Source organism: Crotalus tigris, unplaced genomic scaffold, assembly GCF_016545835.1.
Source record: "Crotalus tigris isolate CLP2741 ecotype Arizona unplaced genomic scaffold, ASM1654583v1 scf7180000020961.217079, whole genome shotgun sequence".
Lineage (NCBI taxonomy): Eukaryota > Metazoa > Chordata > Lepidosauria > Squamata > Viperidae > Crotalus > Crotalus tigris.
This window is the reverse complement of record NW_024098279.1, coordinates 76,791-102,259: the sequence shown is the minus strand read 5'-3', so window position 1 is coordinate 102,259 and position 25,469 is coordinate 76,791. Positions and strand designations below refer to the sequence as shown.

The following is a 25,469-nucleotide window of genomic DNA, read 5'->3' as shown; positions in this document are numbered from 1 at the left end:
GTGCGTTTCATCTCGTAGCTCAAATAATCTCGATAATGTTTCACCTCTTGACAACCAATGTACTTCTGTATGAAAAAGAAGAGTGCTGTGCTCAGAATCCAAATCCTTTCATAATTGCCAGAATAAACATCCATTTAATGGCTGGCTTTTGATGAAATTTATTATTTTTGCAGCATCCTCCAAAGTCTCATGTAACACTGGGCTCATCTGTTTAGAACAGCGGTTCCCAACCTTTTCTATACCCTGTACTCCTAGAATGCTTTTGATATATTCTCGCACCCCTTAGAAATGTTTGAAATAACGGCAGTGAATTATGCATATACACTATAATTTTGAAAACCCAAGTTTTCACACCCCCTGGAATATTGTCTATACCCCCAGGGGGTACGAGCACCCCCGGTTGGGAATCACTGGTTTAGAAGGAAGTGCAGGTCTATGCAAGATGCAATATTTGAAACAGTGGAACTGTTTCTTGCCTTAGCTAGTGCTATCAGCCCCAAAGCTCTTCCTGTAATAGCTGCTGCACCATCAGAACAAATTCCTACACACCAAGTCCATAATATTCCATATTCACTGAAAAAAATGTCGATTATTGTGAATATTTCTTCCCCAGTCATTCTGCCAGGTAGTGGGTGGCAAAATAATATATGTTCCAGTATATCGTCTGAATCAGGAACATGCACAAAGACAATTAATTGCGCTTCACCAGCAATGGCAGTGCTTTCATCCAATTGAAATGCACATTTTTCTGCTGCTGTGATCTTTTCCACCACTTGTTGAATAACATCTCTGGCCATATCTTGTATTCATCTTTGGATGGTATTATCAGAACATGGAATATTACAGATAGCATCAGCCATTTTTCCATCAAAGAGAATTGAAGCAATTGCAATGGCAGAGGGAACCACAACTTCTTCAATGATTCTTTGAGGCTTATTTCATTTAGCTGCTATCAAGGACAATTCATAAGATGCTTCCAGACATTTTTTCGAGATGGTTGTGGACTTCACAAAAGCAGCATGTCATTTTATAAATTCATCTCTCTTCACAAAAAATGCTACTGGCTTTTCAGTATACTCTTTATGTTTTGTTGGAAAATGTCTCTGGAGCAAAGAAGGCTTGGATAATACTTCATTGCAAATAATACAAACAGGAAGCTGCTGATCGTTCTCTTCCAGGAAATAAAATCCAAACTTCAAATAATCTTCATTGTATTTTAGATTTGGTGCCAGTTTTAATTTCTTCGGTGGTGGTTCCTTTGCTGAATCACTTTCCTTTTGCACTGATGAACATATGATGAATTTCTCCATATTTATTAATATGCACCACTACCTTGATGGTCAGGTGACTGGTCAGCCATTCTTTCTCTCTCTCTCTCTCTCTCTCTCTCCCCCCTCCCTCTCCCTCTCCCTTCCTTTGAAAACAGGCTGTTCGCCCTTCCTTTGAAAACATGTCCTCTGAATCAAAACAGTAGTTAGGAAAATGAATTGGAGGTTGCTTCAGAGCAGCTCCCATCATATCTCACTTTGGTTCTCGTTGCCCAAGAACAGACGCTCCACATTTAAGAAGCTTTTCAGATAGATTTACTATACCTGGTCACTTATTCTGAAAATAGCTGCATTTTGGGTTTTGACAATACAGATATCCTCAATTACCATCCACATTTGGAACTGGTTACTTGGTCATTAAGTAAGGCAGTAGTTAAGAGATGCCACTGCTATGCTTATGAACTCTGTTCAGCTTTACAGACCTGCAAAGATTCTAAATGCAAGGATAGGTTGCCCATTTGTTTTTTCCATCAGTTGTTAACTCTGAAGAGTTGCTAAATGAAGCAGTCACTAAATGACGACTGCTTTTATCAGTAATTTATACTTAAGCCCTTTTCTAGTAATGATTACCTTATCACAGAAATATTCATATATCTAATAATTTAGCTGTTGTGCAACCAACTTCCACACGCAAGGTGTTCAGTGAGCTACCTACCAGTCAGAGCTCATTTTTCAATTAAGGTAAGGTAAGGCAAGGTAAGATATAAGATAATATATAAGATAATATATAAGGTAAGGTAAGATAATATAACCTTTATTGTCATTTTTTTACTGTGGGCACAACGGCACACATCAAAAATGAAATTTAGTTGCCTGCTCTCAAAGTGAAACACATACATGACGCACACTAAACATACTATATACAACATATGTATAGACCCAAACCCCTACATATACATAACAAATAAATATTAAATACTGTCCATCTTGAATATATAACGGAAGGAGGAAGCTTGAGAGTTCACAAGGTTAATGCTGTATGGAATGAAATTATGGCTGAATCTGGATGTTCTGCTACGGATACCACGAAGCCTCCTCCCAGAAGGTAACAAGGAAAACAGGTCATGAAGTGTCCCAGATAATCTTACTGACCCTGCTCAAGCAACGCTTCTGTGCTATGTCCTGGATGAGAGGGAGGGAACTGCCAATGATCTTTACGGCCATCCTCACCACTCTCTGCACTGCCTTCCTGTCTGAAGCAGTGTTGCTTCCAAACCAGACTGTGATGCTGTATGACAGGATGCTCTCGATTGTCCCCCTGTAGAAAGTGGTAAGGATAGGAGAAAGAAGATGTGCTTTTCTCATGCAACGCAGAAAATGCAGGCACTGCTGTGCCCACTTCACCAATGTCTCACTGTTGAGTGACCAAGCCAGCCTACTCGTTAGCTGCACACCGAGGAATTTGATGCTGGTAACCATCTCCACAGGTGAATCATTAATGCACAGAGAAGTGTGGCTGTGTCTGCCTTTTCTGAAATCAACATGATTTCTTTGGTTTTTCCGGTATTTAAAACTAGATTGTTTTCCTTACATCAGTTCACCAACCCCTCAACCCCCTTGCAGTAAGCATCCACATTGTCATAATGAATAAGGCCCACTACTGTTGTATCATGTGCGAACTTTACAATATGGTTGGTGGCAAACCTAGCACAATAGTCATGGGTCAACAGGGTGAACAGCAGTGGACTTAAGACACAGCCCTGAGGAGAACTTGTGCTCAAGAAAATGGTATTAGAGGTATTTGTTCCAACTCGCACATATTGGGGCCTGTTGGTAAGAAAATCAAGAATCCAGTTGCACAAAGGAGTGTTTAAGCCTAAAAGGCCCAGTTTGTCTACTAGATGCTGGGGAATGATTGTGTTAAATGCTGAACTGAAGTCGACAAACAACAAATGCACATGAGTATTTCTTTCCTCTAAGTGCTTCAGGCTCAGATAGAGAATGGAAGAAATAGCATCCTCTGTAGAGTGATTTGGTCAGTAGGCAAACTGAAGCAGGTCAAATGCTGGAGGGAGGCTAGATAAATAATGTCCTTTATCAGCTTCTTAAAGCATTTCATAATGGTGGATGTCAGTGCAACTGGACAGTAATCATTGCGGCCTGTAATTGTGGACTTTTTTGGCACTGGCAAGATGATGGCAAGATGATGCCTGCTGCAATGAGAGATTGAAAATATCTGTGAGAACACAAGCCAGATCATCTGCACATTCCCTAAGGACATGTCCAGGGATGTTATCTGAGCCTGCCGCTTTCCAAATGTTAACTTTCTGCAGTGTTTCCTGGACAGAGGTGACATCAAAGCTTAGCATTTGCTCATCATGCTTTCCTAGCAGGAGTGCTATTTGATGCCTCAAATCTACCAAAAAATGTATTCAGTTTGTTTAGAAAGTCAGTGTCGTCCTTGCATCTCGACGGAGTCAGCTTGTAATCTGTAATGGCCTGGATTCCTTGCCACATTCGCCTGATGTTTGTTGGGTCCTGAAAAAAGTTCTGAATTTTCTGGCAATGGGCTTGCTTTGCACCTTTTATGGCACTTTTCAGTTTTGCTCTGGCTGTTCTAAGTGCCACCATGTCACCAGATTTAAAAGCCACATTCCGTGCTTTTAGCATCTTGTGGACCTCATAAGTCAGCCACAGTTTTTCATTCGCCCTCACAACAATGCTTTTCAGGACACAGACATCATCTATGCACTTTTGGATATATGCAGACACCATGGTGGCATACTCAACATTTGTATGTTGGTTATCAGTAGCTGTTTCCTTAAACATGTCCCAGTCTGTGCACTCAAAGCAGTCTTGTAATGCTTCTATAGCTCCCTCTGTCCAAACCCTCACCTGCTTTACTGTAGGTTTCACTCTGACTAATAGAGGTTTATATGCTAAAATAAGCAGCACTGAGAGATGGTCAGAGGAGCCCAGGTGAGGGAGGGGGATAGCTTCTTGATGTTGGAATAAGCAAGATGCAGTGTATTGTCTCTGCTGGTTGCAAAGTCCACATATTGATGGAAATCTGGCAGGGTAGCTTTTAAATCCACTTTGTTACCTTTACTGATGTGGCTGCCTAGCTGCTCCCACCCACAAAACTGCACTGAAGAATTTTACATATTTTATTCAAGTTGAGAGCACCTTTCTAAGTACCTTTCAGAAAGCAATGGATATCCTTCTTCAAAATCACCTGATTTACCTAGAGATCATTCAGGGTTCTATACCCCTCCCCTCCTTGCTTTTGTCAGAGAAAAGAAGTCCTAGAGAGGATCAATTCTCACAGACAGGCCAGGTGCAACCCTCTCAAATTAATGTTATAACATTTGTTGTTGCTGAATTCCAATACCACAGCCGCAGGTAGAAGGACCATATTGGGTAGATTGAGGGGAAATAATACCCCAGCAAATATGATTGGGCAGAGATTCCCAATTCATCTTAAGGCAACAATAAAAAAAGAATAAAACATACTGTTTTATTGAAATAAAAAATTCTGGACCAATGAGCAAACTCTGAGCCTTAGCAGTAACTCAGCATAGTTAATAAAACAGGAAAGGCAACAGGGTCCTTCTGAACAATCCAGATATCTTTCCAGGGTTTCTACAAGTCCATTTTTCAAGATAAAAATAACCAATCCATAATTAGAGATGACTCCCAGCACCTTCGTTGGCATTCCCAGGAGATTAGTAGCCTATTACCTACATTTTAATTCTTAGAACCTCCACTCTTCCCCCCACAAAAGGCCACCAAAAGCCACATCCAATGGAGTCCCTAAATCCCCCAAACAAAAAAAGGTTTTCCTATCCCTCAGCCTGATATCTAGGAACTGGCCACCAAAAGCCACATCCAATGGAACCCTTAAATCCCCAAACAAAAAAAGGTTTTCCTATCCCTCCTCAGCCTGATATCTAGGAACAAGGAAGCCCTCCCATTTGAAACTTTCTAAACTTCCTTCATCCAGACTTGGAAAATAACCTGTGGCTGCCTTAAATATTTACCCCAGACTAACCAAATTCCAGAAAAGTGATTTTACATCCAGCTTAACTAAACAGGCTGCTCGCTCACACGCCCTTCGCCTGAAAACATGCTGCTCGACAAATAGATCTCTTGCTAACTCACCCTCGCCAGAAAATACGCCGCTCAACAAATAGGCCACTCATTTGTGCCCTTCGCCCGAAAACACGCCACTCGACAAATGGGCCGCTTGCTAACTCACTCTTTGTCCAAAAACACGCCACTTGACAAACAGGTCACTCGCTAATTCACCCTTAGCCTGAAAATGCCAATTGACAAATAGGCTGCTCGCTAACTCACCCTTCGCCAAAAAATACGCTGCTCGACAAATAGACCGCTTGCTAGCTCACCCTTCACCAGAAAACATGCCGCTCAACAAATAGGCCACTCGCTCATGTGCCCTTTGCCTGAAAACATGCCGCTCGACAAACAGGCTGCTTGCTAACTCATCCTTTGCTCGAAAACACACCACTCGACAAACAGGCTGCTCGCTAACACACCCTTCCCCCAAAAACACACCGCTCACTTACCCTCCGAAAAGAGGCCGCTCACTCGCTTTTTGCCCGAAAACATGCTGCTCGACAAATAGGCTGATCGCTAACTCACCCTTCATCCGAAAACACACCACTCAACAAACAAGCTGCTCGCTCACCTTTCACCCAAAAAGATGCCACTTGACAAACAAGCCGCTCGCTCACTCACCCTTCGCTTGAAAACACGCTGCTTGACAAACAGGCTGTTCACTAACTCACCCTTTCCCCAAAAACACACTGCTCACTCACTCGCTCTTCCTCCGAAAACAGACTGCTTGCTCTGTCTCTCCTCACTGCTTTGGTAAGAAAAGCCTCTACTCACTCTGCCCCTTTTATACCTTCTCTCTGCCCTCCTCCTTTTCTCTTCCGGGTGCACCGGTAGCTCCAATTATCATGTTGCCACGTGCACTGATCCTGGGGCTTCTGCCAAGCTCTGCAGCTCCAGCTGATCTCCAAGTCTGTGCGGCATTGCTTTAGCTCGTTCCCTCCCCTGCTACACTTGGCTAGGGCTCGCATACCACCAGCCAGGTGCTAAAGTACCACTGGTTGAAAAGCCCTGTTCTAAAGTATGGTTTGGCTGTGTCCCATACATTTTGTACTGTTGTATCTTCTTTTTTATTTTCTTTTAAAAAACGCTCAATTTCTTTTGTTGCTAATTCTATAAATTCTTTCTTTTAATATGGATTGGTTCAAGGTCCATCTTAGTTTTTTTATTCCTTTCCACATCATTTTTAAAGGATTGTGGTCTGCCCAAGTGCTTAATTTTATCTCAATCTCCTGCATATTGGTTCTTAATTCAGGCGTCAACCAAATCATATCAATTCTGGACCCAGATTTATGGCTATTCGAGTAAAATGTATATTGTAGTTTTTCTGGATTAATTTCTCTCTAAGTATCTTATACACCAATTTCCTCTGTCATGTTCAAAAAAAGTCTTAGGTAATCTTTTTCTTCCTCGCTTTCCTGTTTTGCTACTTTTATAGTCTAATGTCCCATTTACTATTTCATTAAAATCCCCTACTAGGCAAATGTTTTGATATTCCATGTCTGCTATTTTTCTATGAAGATTCTGATAGAATACTTCTTGTTTACTGTTTGGTGCATATATTACTACCAAAAGTATCTGTTTTTGATGTAAAAATATTTCTATCATCACAATTCTTCTTTCTTCATCTGAATAAATTATTTTAGAATCTATTGTCTCTTTAACATATACAGCTATTCCTCTTTTTTTTGTTGTGCTGATGCAAAATAGAGTTTCCTAATTTTTGAGTATTCCAAAAGTTTATAATATTATTTTTTATATGTGTTTCTTGCAGACAAATTATATCAATATTTAATTTCTGTAATTCTTTACAGATTCTGTTCCTTAATTCTGTTTTCCTTCTCCATTTTATTGACTTATATTTAGGTCTTGTCAATCTCGTAGTCCTCTGTTGTCTTGCCATTCCCTCACCCTATTGATCTGCCTTCTCTTTCTCTTCTTCTATTTGTGTAATTGTTTCCTCTGTTGTTTGTTCTGTCTGTTTCTGACCTTTTCTATCCTCTAGTTGATATTGTACTCTTTCATCCAGGAGTGTTCTGTTCCTTTCATCAAAATCTTCTGTCTTCCAAACTGAATCCAGTCAATATCTTGTATTGTTCCAGTTGATTAAGATCCCTTCTGGCATTAACCATCTAAAGTTTACACCTTTTGCAAGTAGCTTTGACTTGCTTTTTCTAGCCTTTTATTTTCTTTCATTGATGCCTCCATTTTTCACCAGTTTCTTCTGATTTATCTTCCATTTTCTGAATTCTTTGTTCATTTTTGGGAATCATTTGTTGATGGGCATCAAATTATGTCTTTATATCAAGCATTTAGCTTATCTAAGTTGTTTTTTGTGTCTTCATGATTTTTCTGTATTGTTTCTTGAATTAGCTGTAGTGTAGCTTGCATCTCCTTTTGAAAGCTGTTTGTTTTTTCTCATTGTAACATTGTTTCAATAGATCCCTGACTTGCTGGGCTAGATGTTCCAGAAGAGGGTGCAGAAAAGGTTTTTGTGAGATTTGGTGCACTTATTTTTCAATTGAGCAGGTTTTGTAAATCCACAAAGAGAAAAGGAAAAAGAAAAAGCCAACTGCCTTAGGCTATAATCCAACCATGAAACAAGCCAACTGCTTTAGACTAATCCAAATGTTAGTTTAAAGATGTAAAAAGCCCTCTATTTCCAAATAGTTTCTATTGTGGTTATATCCAGGGTCAAAAGATATGATTGTAAAAAGTCTTTTCTAGCATAGAGTCACATAAAGTTATTTTTGTTTACAGCAGGTGTTAATTCAAGGTCAGCAATTTCTCCAATTCTTTTGGTGTTGTTGTAGTACCTCCTCTCACCACTAGATGTCCTTATTTACTGTATTGTCTATATCCAGGTTTTAAAAAGTTCTTTTTAAAATGCTTTCTCACAGAAAATAAATTTAAAAAAATTCCCACATCATAAAGGTTAGCCAAATTTTCTTTAAACCAAATCCAGTTTCATTTTTGTATATTTTTTTGTATTCCTTAATTTCGTTCCCCCATTTAATTTTTTTTTATTAAAACAAGTTTTATTGATTTTTTATTTTTACAACAAGATGCTTGAGAAACAACATGATGACAGGATAATCAATTATCCAAAAGCGAAATCATACATATGTAACTCAGATTAAATCATTAAAGACTCCCTCTCTATTTCCCTCAAATAATATAATATACTCAAATTAATGTATTTTTCAATAAAGTTCAATCAATCAAAACAATCATCAATAACATTTCATCTATATAAATCCAAATCCTGTTTTAAGCTTTACTATTTACAATTACCATATTCCAATTTGGTTTAGAGAAACATATTAATACTTTCCCTTTTTCCTTAACATAATCCTTATCTCTAAAATATACATATTATTTCAACCATAACATTCTTATATTTTCTACAAGTATTCTATTTTTTAATCTAGTAATTCATTTATTAATATCATTTCTTCTTTTATCAAAAATCCCTCCTATTCTCCTTCTATTACAAAATAGCTATCCTTCCTAAAAACAAGAATATTACTCCAAAAAATACATTTCTATTCTATTTTAAATCTGTATCAATCAATCAATATCTATGTAAAACTCTTTTAACCCACTCAGTAAAATTTAAATCCGATCCGAATAATTGTTATATCCACAACAAACATATTAATACAGAAAAAACATCTTCTCACTAAGTTCACATATTTAATTAATCTTTATTCAATCAGGATCTCTAACGCCTTATTTACCAATCTTGAACCTTGAGTCAATCTGTGTCTAAAAAGCCTTTTAAACCCATTGCGTACAATTTTAGGTTACACTCTTAAGTCTTATTCTAGCTTTCTTTTTGTGCCAAGCAGGTTTCCATAACAGAGCCTCTATATCAGTGGTTCTCAACCTTCCTAATGCCGCGACCCTTTAATACAGTTCCTCATGTTGTGGTGACCCCCAACCATAAAATTATTTTCGTTGCTACTTCATAACTGTAATTTTGCTACTGTTATGAATTGTAATGTAAATATCTGATATGCAGGATGTATTTTCATTGTTACAAATTGAACATAATTAAAGCATAGTGATTAATCACAAAAATATGTAATTATATATTGTGAAATATTTATTTCTAATTACAAATAAATGAAATTTTGTCTTGAAGCATGGTGTAGCATGGGTAACAGTCTTAATATAACAACAGTAAACTACATTACTCCATTTTGTGACAGTATGTATAAAAAGCCAATGTCAGTGCGAAGATTGAGATTGCTTCTTTCTCACCAGTTCAGAAATTCTCAGCGCAGTCTTTGCAAGAGCACAACGAAGATCATCTTCCACAATGCCTCCAATTGTCTGAATTCTCACAGCCTCTTGAGTGCTAAAGCTCCACGGCTGGGTTCACAAAGGCCCGCAGAGGAGGTTAAATGGTGGTTAGAAGCCAGTCTGCACACCAGCATTGCCCTGCCTTTAAGGACCATTTTGCGCTCCATTTTGCTTGGGAGGCTGGAGAGCACAACCTGCAGGTTTCTCTACCATGGAGCTCTCCGAGGAAGTTATGCCACTGAACTTGAATTCAGGACTGAGTTGACCAGTTTGGGGCGGGAGGGCTGTCACCAAGCCTCGGGGTACTGAAGGGGAACGCGGGGCCCGAGTCCAACAGGCGATTTGGGGTTTGTACCTGGCACTGCGGGCTCGGATGCTCCTTTTCCTCTTGGCCCTTCCCAGTAAAACCAGCCAGCACCTTTGCAGCCAAGCCTGCCCCCCTTTTCCACTCCATGAAACAGATGGGGAGAGTGCTGCAGAAAAGCCCTTCACTCGGCCCTGCCTGCTTTCTCCATGGCAGAAGCGCGCACAGAAAGCGGCCCCTGGTTGGATCCAGAATCCAGGAGGTGTTAGGGACGCTTCGGGACCTGGAGCCACCAAGCGGGAGAAATAACAGCGAAGGAGGCAGGCAGCTCCCCTTTGCCCTACCTTCTGGACTGCCAGTTGTCGGGATGTCAGATCGCATGCCATGGGGCAGGGCAGGAGCTGCAAAACTCCCGATGCTATAATCGGTAACGAAAGAGTTTGGGGGGTCGCGCAGCCGCCGCCTAGTGACTCTCTGGATTTTGCAGCTCAGGCGTTGCTATAGCTGAGCAAGGCAAGCAGTGGAGGGACTCAGACAGATGGGGTGGGTGGGGGGTCTTAGTGCCATAGAGGAGAAGAGGGCAAGGGGGCCCGTGGTTGGCTGAGCAGAAGGAGATCTTGGTGGTCGCAGCCTCTCCCCTCCTTCCAGCTCACCCCACTCCTGGCTTCTCTCGTCCTCGCCATGGAGGGGGAGGGAACCTCTTGGAGAACTTGCTTGGACACATACAGCTTTGCACATACCCCTGCAGATAAGGTCAGTTTCCCCCTTCCTTAAAGCCCCTTGGATGATCCCGAGTCCGCGGCTAGCAGGCTATATATATAGCATTGTTGGGCTGGCGAGGCTCAGTTAGCAGGAGGGAGATAAGATGGGGCTGCGGTGGTCCTGCGACGGGCACAGCTCAATCGAGCCTTCCCCCCCACACCCCACACCCTCGAACCGGGTCACTGCAGGCACATTAAATTAGAGAAGGGGATTCAGAAGGTGCAACGGGATAATTAGAGTGAGGGGTTTGAGCGGGTGGACCCGCCTGGAGACAGAGGAGCGGTGTCTCGGTTCCTAAAACCATCGGAAATATGTGTTTTCCGATGGACTTAGGCGACTCCTGTGAAAGGGTCATTCAACCCCCAAAGGGGTCGCGACCCACAGGTTGAGAACCACTGCTCTATATCAAGAAATAAATCTCTCTTTATTCCTCGTGGTATCATTTGAGTCAAGAAAGAGCATCCTCTGTCTTAGGAACCTGACTCCTTTGTAGATAATCCCTTGTTGTTTTAAAAGTTCAAGTCTCAACATTTGAATCTGCTCAGTAAGACACTCAATTATGTCCAATTTTGTGGTTAGTAGTTGGTTATTAAAATTGTCATAGTTCTCAATCAGTTGTATTTGCACGTCCATTTCTATTAGTTTTGAAATTGTGTATGGTTTAGTTAAAGTCATTTTTTGATCATCAGGAGTCTCAATAGGTTGTGTATAGAATGACATAGAATCTTCTTTAATGTTGATTAATTCCTCTTCTGTTGTTTTTTGGTCTGTAGAATAGTCAAATGAAGTCTGAAGGTCGGTTTGTAAGTTCAAAGTAGAGTTTCTGTTTTTTTTATTTCTGTAGTACTCTCTTTTATTTGCAGACATATTTGCTCAGTGGCTTCATAGATTTTTTCCAATATAAGTTTATAGTTGAGTTGTAAATAGGGTTTCTCCATTTCAATAGTAACTAGAGACAGTCCTGTTATCTTTTAGTGGAGCCTATATTTAATAACATTTAGCCAGTGTCCATCCCCACAGATTTAACAGCTGTTGAATTTCTTTTCCCTTTTATGATGATCTGAAGGTCAAAACCAATCTCCACATCAAACAGAAAAAAAAAACAGTTGCAATTTTAAATTTCTCCACAGGGGGTCCTCAGTAGACTATAAAATCTCTTCCCAGACACCAAAAATAACATTGACAAAATCAGGAAAAAATAATATTCTTCACATATAAACTAAATCCAGTAATAAAATTCAATAATAAGATTTTTTTCAAGACCCCAAAGTAAATAGAAATAGAAAATAGTCAATTAAAATTAATTTTCATTCCATTTTCAAAGCTTCTCTTCCCACACTAACAAACGCTGCTCTCTCAAAGAAGGGAAATAGTTCCAAAAATGCTTTTTACAGGAAACAAAAAAAGAGAAAAGGGCTAAGGGGGGGGGGAAGTCTCACCTGGCTCAACCACGGTGGTTCTTTATACTTAGATGTTCTTCTGACTTTCGGTTACAGCAGCAAAGTGATCGACCATTTTACTGGCCGATCTTTTCTCCGTCGGCCCTAAGGAGCAATCTCGGATCGCGGAAGGAGCTGCCACCCTTCTACACTTGACGAGGGCCTCCTCAATGGTAGTCGCCCCTCCAGGGTGACTTTTCAACCCGATTAAGGATCTACCGGCAGAGGGAAAGCAGCCGGCGAAGAGAGGAGTTTCTGTGCGCGGATGCACACGCTAGGATCTGGAACCGGAAATCCTCCCATTTAAAATTTTTCACTGCTTTTGACTCCCTTCTTCCCAAGTCTTCCTGGGGTCTTTGGTTTGGAAATTTATCCAATCAGGGGGTTTTTATTTGTAAGCCCACATGGAAGAAAAATAAGAAACAGTCTCACCCAGATCTCAGCACGTTGTTGACAATCAGCTGTTTGGTGGCATGCCGCAGCATGCTGCGGTTCTGTGCTTTTTTCCTGGTTGTCTATGACTTGGGCTGCCTGTGCATTTACCAGCAGTCTTTCTTCCGTCCGTTTGAAGAGGTTCCTTGGTTTGTTTGGGCCAACCGCTGTCTGCTCCAAGCTCCCAAGGCTTCCCTTCCTCTTCAGTGCCTCTCCAGCGCAACTTTTCAACCCCTTGGGGTCTCCAGACAGAGCGAATTTGGGCTAGGAAACCAGACCCCCAAATCCTTTTGCCCGTCTGGTCATGACACCAAACTGGAAGTTCCTTTTCTGTCATTGTTAACATGTCTCCTTAAAAACTTACATTTTTGAGGTACAGTTCTCAGTTTCTGAGTCTTATCTTCCTTCCTTGGTATGTTCTATATTATTAGCTGGAAAAAAATAGTAACTTCAGGGCATTATTTATCAGAAAAATAGCACAAGGACAAAGTAACTGATTTTTCCTTAATATTCTGGAAACTCTAATTTGGGCTAGTATAGCTAATTGAATACTTGGGGGGAAAAGTATAAAATCTAGTCAGACATATCGTACATTCTAAGTACATTCTACGTTCTACAGAATTGAAGAGTTGCTCAACAGAAAGAATAATTTTTTCATTTGACAATTCCTACATTGTTAATGCATATTCATTGGTTGTAATTATTTCTTGAAATGCTGATTATTTGCTGCTTGAACATTCTAGTGCAAAAATGGATGTTTTTATATGCTTAGATTCCAGAGCACAATATGCAATCAGTTGACTTCAGAAAGTAAAAATACAGAGGCATAATTTATAGTATTTAAAGAAATGTGAAATATTTCATTGTTTCTCTCTCATTCCCTCTTAAGGATCTTCATCGAACTGGGTGCAGTTCTTATTGTGGCCAAGAGGCAGAACAAGACAGAGTGGTATTGAAAAGAGTGTTGTTGGCTTATGCCAGGTGGAATAAATCTGTAGGATATTGTCAAGGTTTTAACATCCTTGCTGCTCTCATCCTGGAAGTAGTAGAAGGCAATGAGGGAGATGCGTTAAAAGTAAGTATATCTGTTGACCACATTTTTATTCAGATCATGTTCTGTTGGCTATTAAAAATATCATAGTATAGGAACAAGGCGCCTAAAGACTAAATGAAGATGTATGGATATAAGAATCAATTATGATGCAATTTATAACTTATGTTTATATAAACAGACCACTGCTTGGATGATAAAGATATCACTTTATCTTGTATCTTTATCCCATTTTTCTGCTTGATTTTCAGATAATGATTTACTTAATCGATAAAGTACTGCCTGATAGCTATTTTGTCAATAATCTGAAAGCACTGTCTGTTGACATGGCAGTGTTCCGAGATCTTCTGAGAATGAAACTTCCCAAGTTGTCCCAGCATTTGGATACTCTCCAAAGAGCTGCCAACAAGGAAAGTGGAGGTATGCAATAGCCCTACAAATATTTCCTCCTTTCTTTTCTTCTTTATCCCTTAGAAATAAATTTTCTTACTCTTAATTTAAAATAAAAATGTAAAAATCTGGGTGAAAACCATAAATGCTAATTAAAATTAGAAGGTGTTTGAGATGATATCATTAAATAGGAATCTATGAAAAGATGGGCATGATAAAGGACCAAAATGGCAAGGACCTAACAGAGGCAGAAGAGATTAAGAAGAGATGGCAAAACTTATTATACAAGAACGTTCTTATACAAGAACGAGCTTAATGCTCCAGATAACCACGATGGGGTGGTCACTGACCTCAAGCCAGACATCCTAGAACAGACATGTCAAACACAAGGCCTGGAGGCTGGATGCGGCCTGCGATGTGATTTCATGTGACCTGTGAAGCCATCCTGGAAACAGTGAGGAAATGGCTCCCGCTGCCTTAGCCCCGGCCCAGGCTGCCCGGGAGCCAATGTACAATTTTGTGGTGGCCATCTATGCTAAAACACATTCAGTCTTAGCTCCACAAGGCCGTCTGGAAACAGCAAGGGACTGGCCCCTGCCGCATTGGCCCGGCCCCCTGGGTCCACGCTGGGGAGGTGTCACCCTTTGTGAGGAATGAAGAAATGCACAATTGCCTGGAAGTGGCCAGCAAATAGCCCTCACTTACTTCACATATCTGGCTTGATGGGCTCTGGGGAAGAGGTTTCAGCAGGCAGTGGGCAGCATTAATCCAAGAAGAAGTGCGCCGCTGCTCAGTCCCCAGCCTGCCTGATTTCAGCATGCAGCAAGGTGCAAAGCTGGCAAGCTTTGCACTGCCCAGCTCAGCCTCTTGGCGGTGTGAAGAGAGTGCCCTGCTGCCTGCCAAAACTGGGCAGGCTGGGGGCTGGGTGGCATTGTGCTTCTTTTCGGATTCGCACTGCCTGGCTTAGCCTCTTGGCACTGTGAGGAGAGCGCCTCGCTGCCTGTCAAAACCAGGCAGGCTGGGGACTGGATGGCATTGCAAGGTAACATCGACTCTCACGTTGCACCTGGCATCCCCTCCCTCAAAGCCTACCAAGCCAGATATGTGAAGTAGGCGAGGGCCATGTGCTGGCCACTTCCAGGCGATGGTGCATTTCTTCATTCCTCATGAAGGGTGACACCTCCCCAGTTGTGTTTCTTGCCTGTTTTTCTCCCTCCCTCATCTCAAATATTTTCCCACCACTCTGTTCTAAGGAAGGAAGGAAGGAAGGAAGGAAGGAAGGAAGGGAAAAAAAAGAGGGAGGGTCTAAGGGAAGCCCTTAGTCCTGCCCTGCTGCCCTTTCATCATCCCCTTGCTTCCTCCTCTTGGCCTATCCTGGGGGTCTCCCATCCTATTGCTTAGGAAACTTTGGATACAAAGTCGCATCTCCTCCCATGGAGAGGGAGTGGGCCTCCCTCTGACTTTGCCCTCATACTCATCATGAGCAACCTGGCTAAGGAGAGCAAGCACAGCAGCAGCAGCCTTGAGGAGGAGGTAAGTACAGCTGGGTGCCCGCTTGAGGAAGTGGGGCTGGGCTTGGTGCCGTGGGTGCTCGAGGGCCAGGCTGGGCATTTGACCTCTGCTGCCCAGGGCTCTGGGAAGCCTGCGGCACCATCAAGCCCCCCTCGCATGGCCTGAGAGGAACAGTCCACTCTTCCAGTGGACCATGCCTTGGTGCTTGCCCTGGTCCTACCCCTTCTGCCAGAGACCCTCAGATCTGTCTGACTCCTGCCCAGGCCCCCACAGGCACCCTTGACGCGAATGATGTGGAGCTGGCCATGCCCACTCAGTAGGCCACACCCACTCCAGCCACGCTCACTCAGTAGGCCATGCCCACCTTGGCCACACCTACCCGGCCCCCAAGGACAACTGCAATGCTGATGCAGCCCTCAATGAAATTGAGTTTGACACCCCTGTCCTAGAATGTGAAGTGAAATGGGCCTTAGGAAAGCTGAGCAACAACAAAACTAGTGAAGGTGGCAGTATTCCAGCTGAGCTATTCAAAATCTTAAAAGACAATGCAGTAAAAGTGCTACACTTAATTTGCCAGGAAATTTGGAAAACTCAACAGTGGCCACAGGATTGGAAAAGGTCAGTTTACATTCCAATTCCAAAGAAAGGCAATGCCAAAGAATGTTCAAACTATTGCACTATTGCACTCATTTCACATGTAGTAAAGTTACGCTTAAAATTCTACAAACTATACTCCAGCAGTATGTGGATCGAGAATTACCAGAAGTACAGGCAGGATTTCGAAGAGGCAGAGGAACTAGAGATCAAATTGCCAACATATGCTGGATCATGGAGAAAGCTAGGGAGTTCCAGAAAAACATCTACTTCTGCTTCATTGACTATGCAAAAACCTTTGATTGTGTGGATCACAACAAATTGTGGCAAGTTCTTAAAGAGATGGGAGTACCAGACCATCTTATTTGTCTCTTGAGAAACCTATATGCAGATCAAGAAGCAACAGTGAGAACTGGACATCGAACCACTGATTGGTTCAAAATTGGGAAAGGAGTCCGGCAAGGCTGTATACTGTCGCCCTGCCTATTTAACTTATATGCAAAGCACATCATGAGAAAAGCAGGGCTAGATGAATCAAAAGTTGGAATTAAGATTGCTGGGAGAAATATTAACAACCTAAGATATGCAGATGATACTACTCTAATGGCAGAAAGTAAAGAGGAACTAAAGAGCCTCTTGATGCGGGTGAAGAAGGAGAGTGCAAAAGTTGGCTTGAAACTCAACATTAAGAAAACCAAGATCATGGCATCCAGCCCTCTCAATTCCTGGCGAATAGATGGGGAAGAAATGGAGGTAGTGACAGATTTTATTTTTCTGGGCTCAAAGATCACCTCAGATGGGGACTGCAGCCAAGAAATTAAAAGACGCTCCTGGGGAAGAAAGCTATGACAAATCTAGACAGCATACTAAAAAGCAGAGACATCACCCTGCCAACAAAAGTATGTATAGTCAAGGCCATGGTTTTCCCAGTTGCAATGTATGGCTGTGAAAGTTGGACCATAAGAAAGACTGAGCGCCAAAGAATTGAGGCCTTTGAACTATGGTTCTGGAGAAGACTTCTGCAAGTCCCTTGGACTGCAAGATGATCAAACCAGTCAGTCCTAGAAGAGATCAACCCGACTGCTCTTTAGAAGGCCAGATCCTGAAGTTGAAACTCAAATACTTTGGCCACCTAATGAGAAGGAAGGACTCACTGGAGAAGAGCCTAATGCTGGGAAAGATTGAGGGCAATAGAAGAATGGGACGACAGAGAATGAGATGGCTGGATGGAGTCACTGAAGCAGTAGGTGTGAATTTAAATGGACTCCAGAAGATGGTAGAGGACAGGAAGACCTGGAGGAACATTGTCCATGGGGTCACGATGGGTTGGACACAACTTCGCAACTAACAACAACAACATGAAACCACATATGCAGATTGACGATATCAGGAATCTTAGGTGATAACTAAAAATCTTGCTTTGATGTATGTGTATGCAACTTAGAAATAGATTGTAGAAACCTTTACTTCTGAATCAGATCTAACAATGTGTCAAAACCAGTTATAAATAAGTTGGTAGACAAAAAAAATCTAATATAGGAATTACAGATTTGATGAATTCTGCTATTTAAATATTAACCAGAAAAGTCTTGAGATTTTCTGAATCAGATGTAGCTTTTACATTTTTAAATATTAAAGAGCAGAGCAGAACCCGTGAATTTTTGACAAGATTATTTTTATCAGGCTTCAAATATATTTTAACATGGTTTACTTTTATTTTGTGATTCAAGTGGTTTCCTGTTGAAGTATCAGTCAGATCTCACCCAGTTTAGCTTTTCTGAGATCAGTTCAGCTTGACTGCATGCTAAATTTGTTAAAATGAAGTCAATATACTGTATTGTAAATTTAAAAATGGCAGCCCATGAATATGATTATCTACAATATATTAGTGATTGCTTTTAGCTTTTTGAATTTGTAAGAAGTTGAAATTGAACACAATGATATAATTTGATATCGTATTTCAATTCTGTACTCTATCCATTTTTGTGTTAGGATATGCAGAAGAGACAGCAGGCGGTTATTTTCCTGTCCTTTTTCTGTTTCAGGTGGGTATGAACCCCCACTTACAAATGTCTTCACTATGCAGTGGTTCCTGACCCTGTTTGCTACATGCCTTCCTAACCATACAGTTTTAAAAATTTGGGATTCTGTATTCTTTGAGGGGTCAGAAATTATACTGAGAGTAGCACTGGCTATTTGGGCAAAACTGGAAGAGTAAGTATATTTTCAGTTTATGTCTAAAAATAAACCATTGATGAATTTTGTGGAAATGCGCTTTGAAATTATTGTTCTGCACCTTCATTTTCTCCTTGTAGCACAAAATTTTGTTTTGTTTTGTTCTATTTCTCTGTTTACAACACCAGTACGATTTTCCTATGTCAGTGAGGTTATATTCACTTCCTCATGGAAAAGGCAGTTGTTGGGTTGGGGCCTAAAACCTTTGCCTGAAGCTGAATTATTCTGTTCAGTGACTATGATGCTAGATCATAAGTGATGTTTTACTAGGTACATGAGAGATTGTGACATTAAAATGATGGTGATGATTTGTATCTCCTACCAGAAACAAGATGGAGTACATAATCCAATTTATACATAGTCCAATTGATATCCACAATAGCCTGGTGAGATTGGCTAGTCTGAGTAACATAAAAAAAGGCCAAAAATGATTTAGGAAATTTCATGGCCATAGGAGAACTTGAATCATTTTTCTTTCAGGCCTTGTTCGACATTTTAATCATCACACAGACTCCTATAACCTGAAGTCTAGCAATTAGATTAAGCAAACATACACAATGAATTAAGTAACTAATTAGCTGAGAAATACAATTCACACAAACAAAAAATGTCTTGATTTTCTCCCAAGTATTTTTTTCCAGCAACATATTTTAGAATGATAAAATTTTCTTGCAGAGATCTCCCCCCAAATCATGATGCTTTGCCTGCTCCTGGTATACTTCTGATTCTCACACTTACAGACCTTTCTAGCATCTTCATGGTCACATGATCAAAAATTGTTCATTTTGCAACTGGCATGTATTTATCATTTGGAGTCATGTGATCATAATTTGTAATCTCAGCTGGCTTCTGATAAGCAAAGTCAATGGTGCAAACCAGATTCACTTAATGACCACATAACTCACTAAACAACTGCAGTGATTCATTTAACAACTGTGGCAATGAAGGTTATAAAATTGGTTACAACTCACAACAACTACTTTGTTTAGTAATGGAAATTTTGAGCTTAATTGTGGTTATAACTCAAGGACTACCTGTAGTCTATATATTACAACAGGGGTATCAAACTCAATTTCATTGAGGGCTGCATAAGCATTGCGGTTGTCCTTGGGGGGCCAGGTAGGTGTGGCCAAGGTGGACATGGCCTACGGGTGGGCGTGGCTGGAGTGGGTGTGGCCTACTGGGTGGGCATGGCCAGCTCCACATCATTCACATCAAGGGTGCCTGTGGGGGCCTGGGCAGGAGTCGGACAGATCTGAGGGTCTCTGGCAGAAGGGGTAGGACCAGGGCAAGCGCCAAGGCATGGTCCACTGGAAGAGTGGACTGTTCCTCTCAGGCCATGCGAGGGGGGGGGGCTGGATAGTGCCGCAGGCTTCCCAGAGCCCTGGGCAGCAGAGGTCAAATGCCCAGCCTGGCCCTTGAGTACCCGCGGCACCAAGCCCAACCCCATTTCTTCAAGGGGGCGCCCAGCTGCACTTACCTCCTCCTCAAGGCTGCTGCTGCTGTGCTTGCTCTCCTTAGCCAGGTTGCTCATGATGGGTATGAGGACAAAGTCAGAGGGAGGCCCACTTCCTCTCCATGGGAGGAGAAGTGGCTTTGTATCCAAAGTTTCCTTAGCAGTAGGATGGGAGACCCCCAGGAGGAGGCAAGGGGATGGTGAAAGGGCAGCAGGGCAGAACTAAGACAGGACTTCCCTCAGACCCTCCCTCCCTCTCCTTCCTTCCTTCCTTCCTTCCTTCCTTCCTTCCTTCCTTCCTTCCTTCCTTCCTTCCTTCGAACAGAATGGTGAGAAAATATTTGAGATGAGGGAGGGAGAAAAACAGGCAAGAAACGCAACTGGGGAGGTGTCACCCTTCATGAGGAATGAAGAAATGCACCATCACCTGGAAGTGGCCAGCACATGGCCCTCGCCTACTTCACATATCTGGCTTGGTAGGTTTTGGAGGAGGGGATGGCAGGAGCAACGTGAGAGTCAATGTTACCTGCACAATGCCGTTCAGCCCCCAGCCTGCCTGGTTTTGACAGACAGCAAGGCGCTCTTCTCACAGTGCTGAGAGGCTGAGCCGGGCAATGCAAAGCTTGCCAGCTTTGCACCTTGCTGCCTGCCAAAATCAGGCAGGCTGGGGGCTGAGCAGCGGTGCACTTCTTTTTGGATTCAGACCGCCTGGCTCAGCCTGTCGGTGCTGTGAGGACAGCGCCCCACTGCCTGCTGAAACCCCTTTCCCAGAGCCCATCAAGCCGTATATGTGAAGTAGGTAAGGGCCATTTGCTGGCCACTTCCAGGCAATGGTGCATTTCTTCATTCCTCACAAAGGGTGATACCTCCCCAGTGCGCACCCAGGGGGCAGGGCCAATGCGGCAGGGGCCAGTGTCTTGCTGTTTCTAGATGGCCTTGTGGAGCTAAGACTGAATGCGTTTCAGCATAGATGGCCACCACAAAATTGTACATTGGCTCCCGGGCAGCCTGGGCCAGGGCTAAGGCAGCGGGAACCATTCCCTCATTGTTTCCAGGATGGCTTTGCAGGCCACATGAAACCACGTCACAGGCCGCATCCAGCCTCCGGGCCTTGTGTTTGACATGTCTGTATTACAACACCACTACTATAGAGATTGAGCTTCATATTTTGTGATTTCAGGAACATAATAGCAGATGGTTCCCAATTCTCTCATCCTGTAACAGTGTTGATGCTTATGGGGACTGAAGTAGGATTCCAATGAATTTGGAGGTCAGATGTATTTACTCCGGATTTGAAGTCCACATTTAAAGCTTAAAAAACTCTTCTAATCTATAAGGCAATTTATATTTCACAAAAATAAAAATATTTTTTGTACTGATGCTAGTTATCCAGCATCAACTTGTCAGAATAATGAATTTTAAGTGCTTATAGTCACTGAAGCAGTAGGCATGAGCTTAAATGGACTCCAGAAGATGGTAGAGGACAGGAAGAGCTGGAGGAACATTGTCCATGGGGTCACAATGGGTCGGACACAACTTCGCAACTAACACATAGCAAAAACTTTAATACTTATTTCCACAGTAAATGTTGGAAGTTGAATAAGCTTTCTAAGTATTGTCACTATATTATGATTTTTTTATTCTGTTAGGAAGACTTTAAACAATTTTATTGCTCTTGACAGATACACTGAAAACTGTAATTAGGAATTTTTTTCTCAATGACTTTAAGATAATTCAAAGCAAAGGCCTGACGGAAAATGCTTTATATCATATAAAGGCATTTGAACTTTTTTTCTAACATTCATATTGTCAACTTCTGAAATGAACCTGGCTGAAGCCATCTTTTTCATTTTGAGTTACCACATAGATGGGTGGAGAAGGGGGGAAGTAGTGTTGCTATTCGTATTGCTAGTCAAAATACCAAGCAGTTCCGTGGGAACCAAGATCATTCCCACAGATGCAGGAAGGAGGAGTGAAGACTATTTGAGAAGCCTGCTAATTGCTCTTATTGGGCAGCATGATTTATTGCATCGTAGAGGGGAGTATTTTAGTTGCTTTGAATCTCTAGGGAAACTTCAGAGTTGGTTTCACTTTTGACTGTGCCGATATTATGTATCCAATAAACAGGTGCTTTGAGGAAACTTCAAGCCGCGGAATTCTGCTTTATGTGGTTTCATTAGTCGGAACCTTGACATTAAACCAATTCTCTAAAAGCTTTTTACTGCTCTTGAGATAGGAAGCTATTGAGGAATGATCCCCTGGGTCCTGAGCCCCAATCGTCTACCCAATTCTTTTGGGAGAACGGTAAAGACTCATGGAAGATTCCAGGAGGAAGTAGTAGCGAATCCCAGCGCTACACCTGCAGATGGAACCCGGACAGCTGTTGAGGCTGGGGACGGAGTCCTGCTGACCAGAGCACAGCCAAAAATCTGTATGGACAAATCTGACAGATGAGTGATGCAGGAGGAAGCTCTAGCAGTCAGGGATCTTTACTGCACCGAGGAAGATCTCCAGCGTAAAAGCACCCCAAGGCCACGGAGGCTGAGTTCCTCTTGATCTCTACCCATGCCTCTCTAACTTATGCCTAAGTGCAGGGTGAAGAGTCTAGCTGGATGGGATGAGTCAGGGGAGTGGAAATACCTGATGGTGCTATATAGTCACTTGATCGAGAGGCTGAGAGAGAAGTTCAACCGGCTGGATATCAGGGAAGTGACCCCAATTGCACACTATACAGACTCAGCTAGAACCGAGACCAGGGCAATGGAGCTACTTCCCACTTGCTGGAGCCCGAGTCCTTGCCATAGTTCGCACTGCTCCCCACTCCTGAGACCAGCCACAGCATCGAGCCCAGGACCCAGGCGAAGCCCCCCATGTCTTCAACGAGCTGCAACCCCAGTTGAGCAACCGAGGGGGTTCCAGAGATGGGCTCAATCTCAACCGCGACATCAGTACCAGTGGCTTGGCTGGTGGCCAGTGCACTGGGAGCCTCCACCCCATGTGAACCCACTGCCGATCAGAGCCACTTTTGATGGGGATATTCTTTATGAACCAAGTGTGGGCCCAACTGAATTGCTATGCTCTTGACTACCTAGACCAGAGAGTGATGATGAACATGGTGGCAGCAATGAGGAGCTGGAGAACATAAACCTTTTCCTGGAAGAGCTGAGTGCCAGGTTTAAGGATGAGTCCCAAGCCCTGCAAGCCGAGGTGGAAATACGCAACCTGAAGCAGAGAAGCCAACCGACTAAGGAATTTGTACGAGAATTCTGAAAGGTTGCAGGCAGAATAAGGCATGGCTGGAGTGATTCCTCGTCCACTGCTTTAAGGAAGGCTTGGACCATGACCTGTATCAGGCCTGCACCTACCGGGGGATTCCTGAGCAGATCCGGGAGTGGTACCAGATGGCAGTGACCTTAGACATCGAACTTGAGAGTAACAAGAAGACCAGCACCCCTGAATCAAAGCCCTGGTGAAGCCAAGAGAGACACCAATTCGGGCAGTGACCAACCACGGCTTCCAGTGCCAGCACCTCCCAGGCTCCTATTGGAGCCTCTATCAAGCACTTCAAGTGCAGCCAACAAGGATACTGAGTGGCCGAGTGCTTCGTACCAGCTCCCCAGGGAAGGATCACCCCAGCCACCACCTCAAAATAAAAAAAGCTGGAGCAACAAGGCCATGTGAGGTCAAGTTGGGTACATCAAAACTAGCCCATTAAGGCCTCCTTCCCCCCAAGGGTGAGAGATAGAACTACGGTTGAATGCCAGCTACTGCCAGCCCCATATGACAGTTGCGACAAAGGTGAGAGCGATCCGATGGTGAGTTGAGCCATCCCTCCTTTTGTGCTTCCTGCTAAATTTGTAGTCCAAAAACAGGGCCCCAAACAGTCCTTGTAAGTAGATTCAGGCTGCATTCGATGCCTGATTAACCTCCAGACTGTGCTTAAGCTAGGAATCCAAGCTAAGAAACTGTCCCTAGCGATGAGGTTTGAGCAGATCGATGGGTCATTAATTGGGGATCACCTATGACACACCTAACTGAACCAGTATGGCTGAAGATAGGACAGTATTGGGAGATTATCTGATTTGTAGTGATCCCCAAAATGACCAAGACTGTAATCCTGGGGCTGGTTTGGCTAGATAAGTGGTGACCTACCATATGGTGGGCAAACAGGGTGAGAACTATGAGGCTAGGAATTGAGTCCCTACCTCCTCCTTATGTTGGCCAAGAGAGAGAAGCCACCCCACTGGATCCGGGCAGAAACTGAGACTTTGAAAAGCACCGCTTAGCGGTTATCCACGGTCCAACTTATCCCTAGTGAATACCAGTACCTAGCTTATGTGTTCAGTGAGAAAGAATGTGACGTGCTCCCTGCTTACCAAACTACTGACTGTGCAATAGAAATCTTGCTGGGGGTAAAACTCCCCAAGTCGAAGATGTATTCCATGACCTCCAGAGAGATGACTGAACTACAGGAATACATTGATAAGAACCTGACTAGGGGTTTCATCCAGCCAGCAAAATCACTTGTGGCTGCCCCTGTGTTATTCAAAGAGAAAAAAGATGAGACTCTGAGATTCTGAGTGGATTTTACAGGCTTAAATGTTGTTAGAATGGAGAACATGTACCCCCTTCCCCTGGTGGTGATGATGATGATAACAACAACAACAACAACAACAACCACAACAGTTAGAAGAGACCTTGGAGGTCATCTAGTCCAATCCCTGCTCAGGCAGGAAACTTATACCATTTCAGACAAATGGTTGTCCAGTCTCTTCTTAAAAGCTTCCAGTGTTGGAGCATTCACAACTTCCAGAAGCAGGTTGTTCCACTGATTAACTGTTAATTGCTTCTTGTCCTGCTTTCAGGTGCTTGGAGAATAGTTTGACTCCCTCTTCTTTGTGGCAACCCCTGAGATATTGGAAAACTGCTATCATGTCACCCCTCGTCCTTCTCTTCATTAAACTAGACATATCCAATTCCAGAAACCTGTAGCCTCCTGTTCCCTAATCATCTTTGTTGCTCTTCTCTGTACTCTTTCTAGAGTCTCAACATCTTTTTTACATCGTGGTGACCAAAACTGGATGCAGTATTCCAAGTGTGGCCTTACCAAGGCATTGTAAAGTGGTATTCATGTGATCTTGATTCTATCCCCACAGCCTAGCACTGTGTTGGCTTTTTTGGCAGCTGCAGCACACTGCTGGCTCATATTTAAGTGATTGTCCACTAAGACAATAGTTACTACTATTGAGCAAGGTACCACCTCTACTATTCCTGTGCATTTGGTTTTTCTTGCCTAAATGTAGAACCTTACTTTTTTCACCATTGAATTTTATTTTGTTTGATAGTGCCCCATGTTCAAATCTGTCAAGATTCTTCTGTATCTTAAGCCTGTCTTCTGGAGTGTTGGCTATTCCAGCCAGCTTGGGGTTGTCTGCAAATTTGATGATTTCCCCATCTATCCCCTCATCCAAATCATTGATGAAGATATTAAAGAGCATTGAGTCCAGAACAGAGCCCTGGGGCACCCCACTACATGTAGATGCAGTTCCATTGAGGACCACAAGCTGAGTATGGTTGGTCAGCC

The 25,469-nt window shown here is 42.7% G+C and overlaps 1 protein-coding gene across 13 annotated transcripts in view; it reads left to right on the top strand.

Moving 5' to 3' along the window:
• TBC1D30 (TBC1 domain family member 30) overlaps positions 1–25,469 on the top strand; it is a 159,334-nt gene that overhangs the window by 87,061 nt on the left and 46,804 nt on the right. For all 13 annotated transcript variants that reach the window (XM_039368958.1, XM_039368957.1, XM_039368960.1 and 10 more), the window contains 3 exons: positions 13,537–13,722; positions 13,950–14,118; positions 18,240–18,408. In XM_039368958.1, coding sequence (XP_039224892.1) covers positions 13,537–13,722; positions 13,950–14,118; positions 18,240–18,408 — 524 coding nt within the window. The remainder of the gene's footprint in view (positions 1–13,536; positions 13,723–13,949; positions 14,119–18,239; positions 18,409–25,469) is intronic.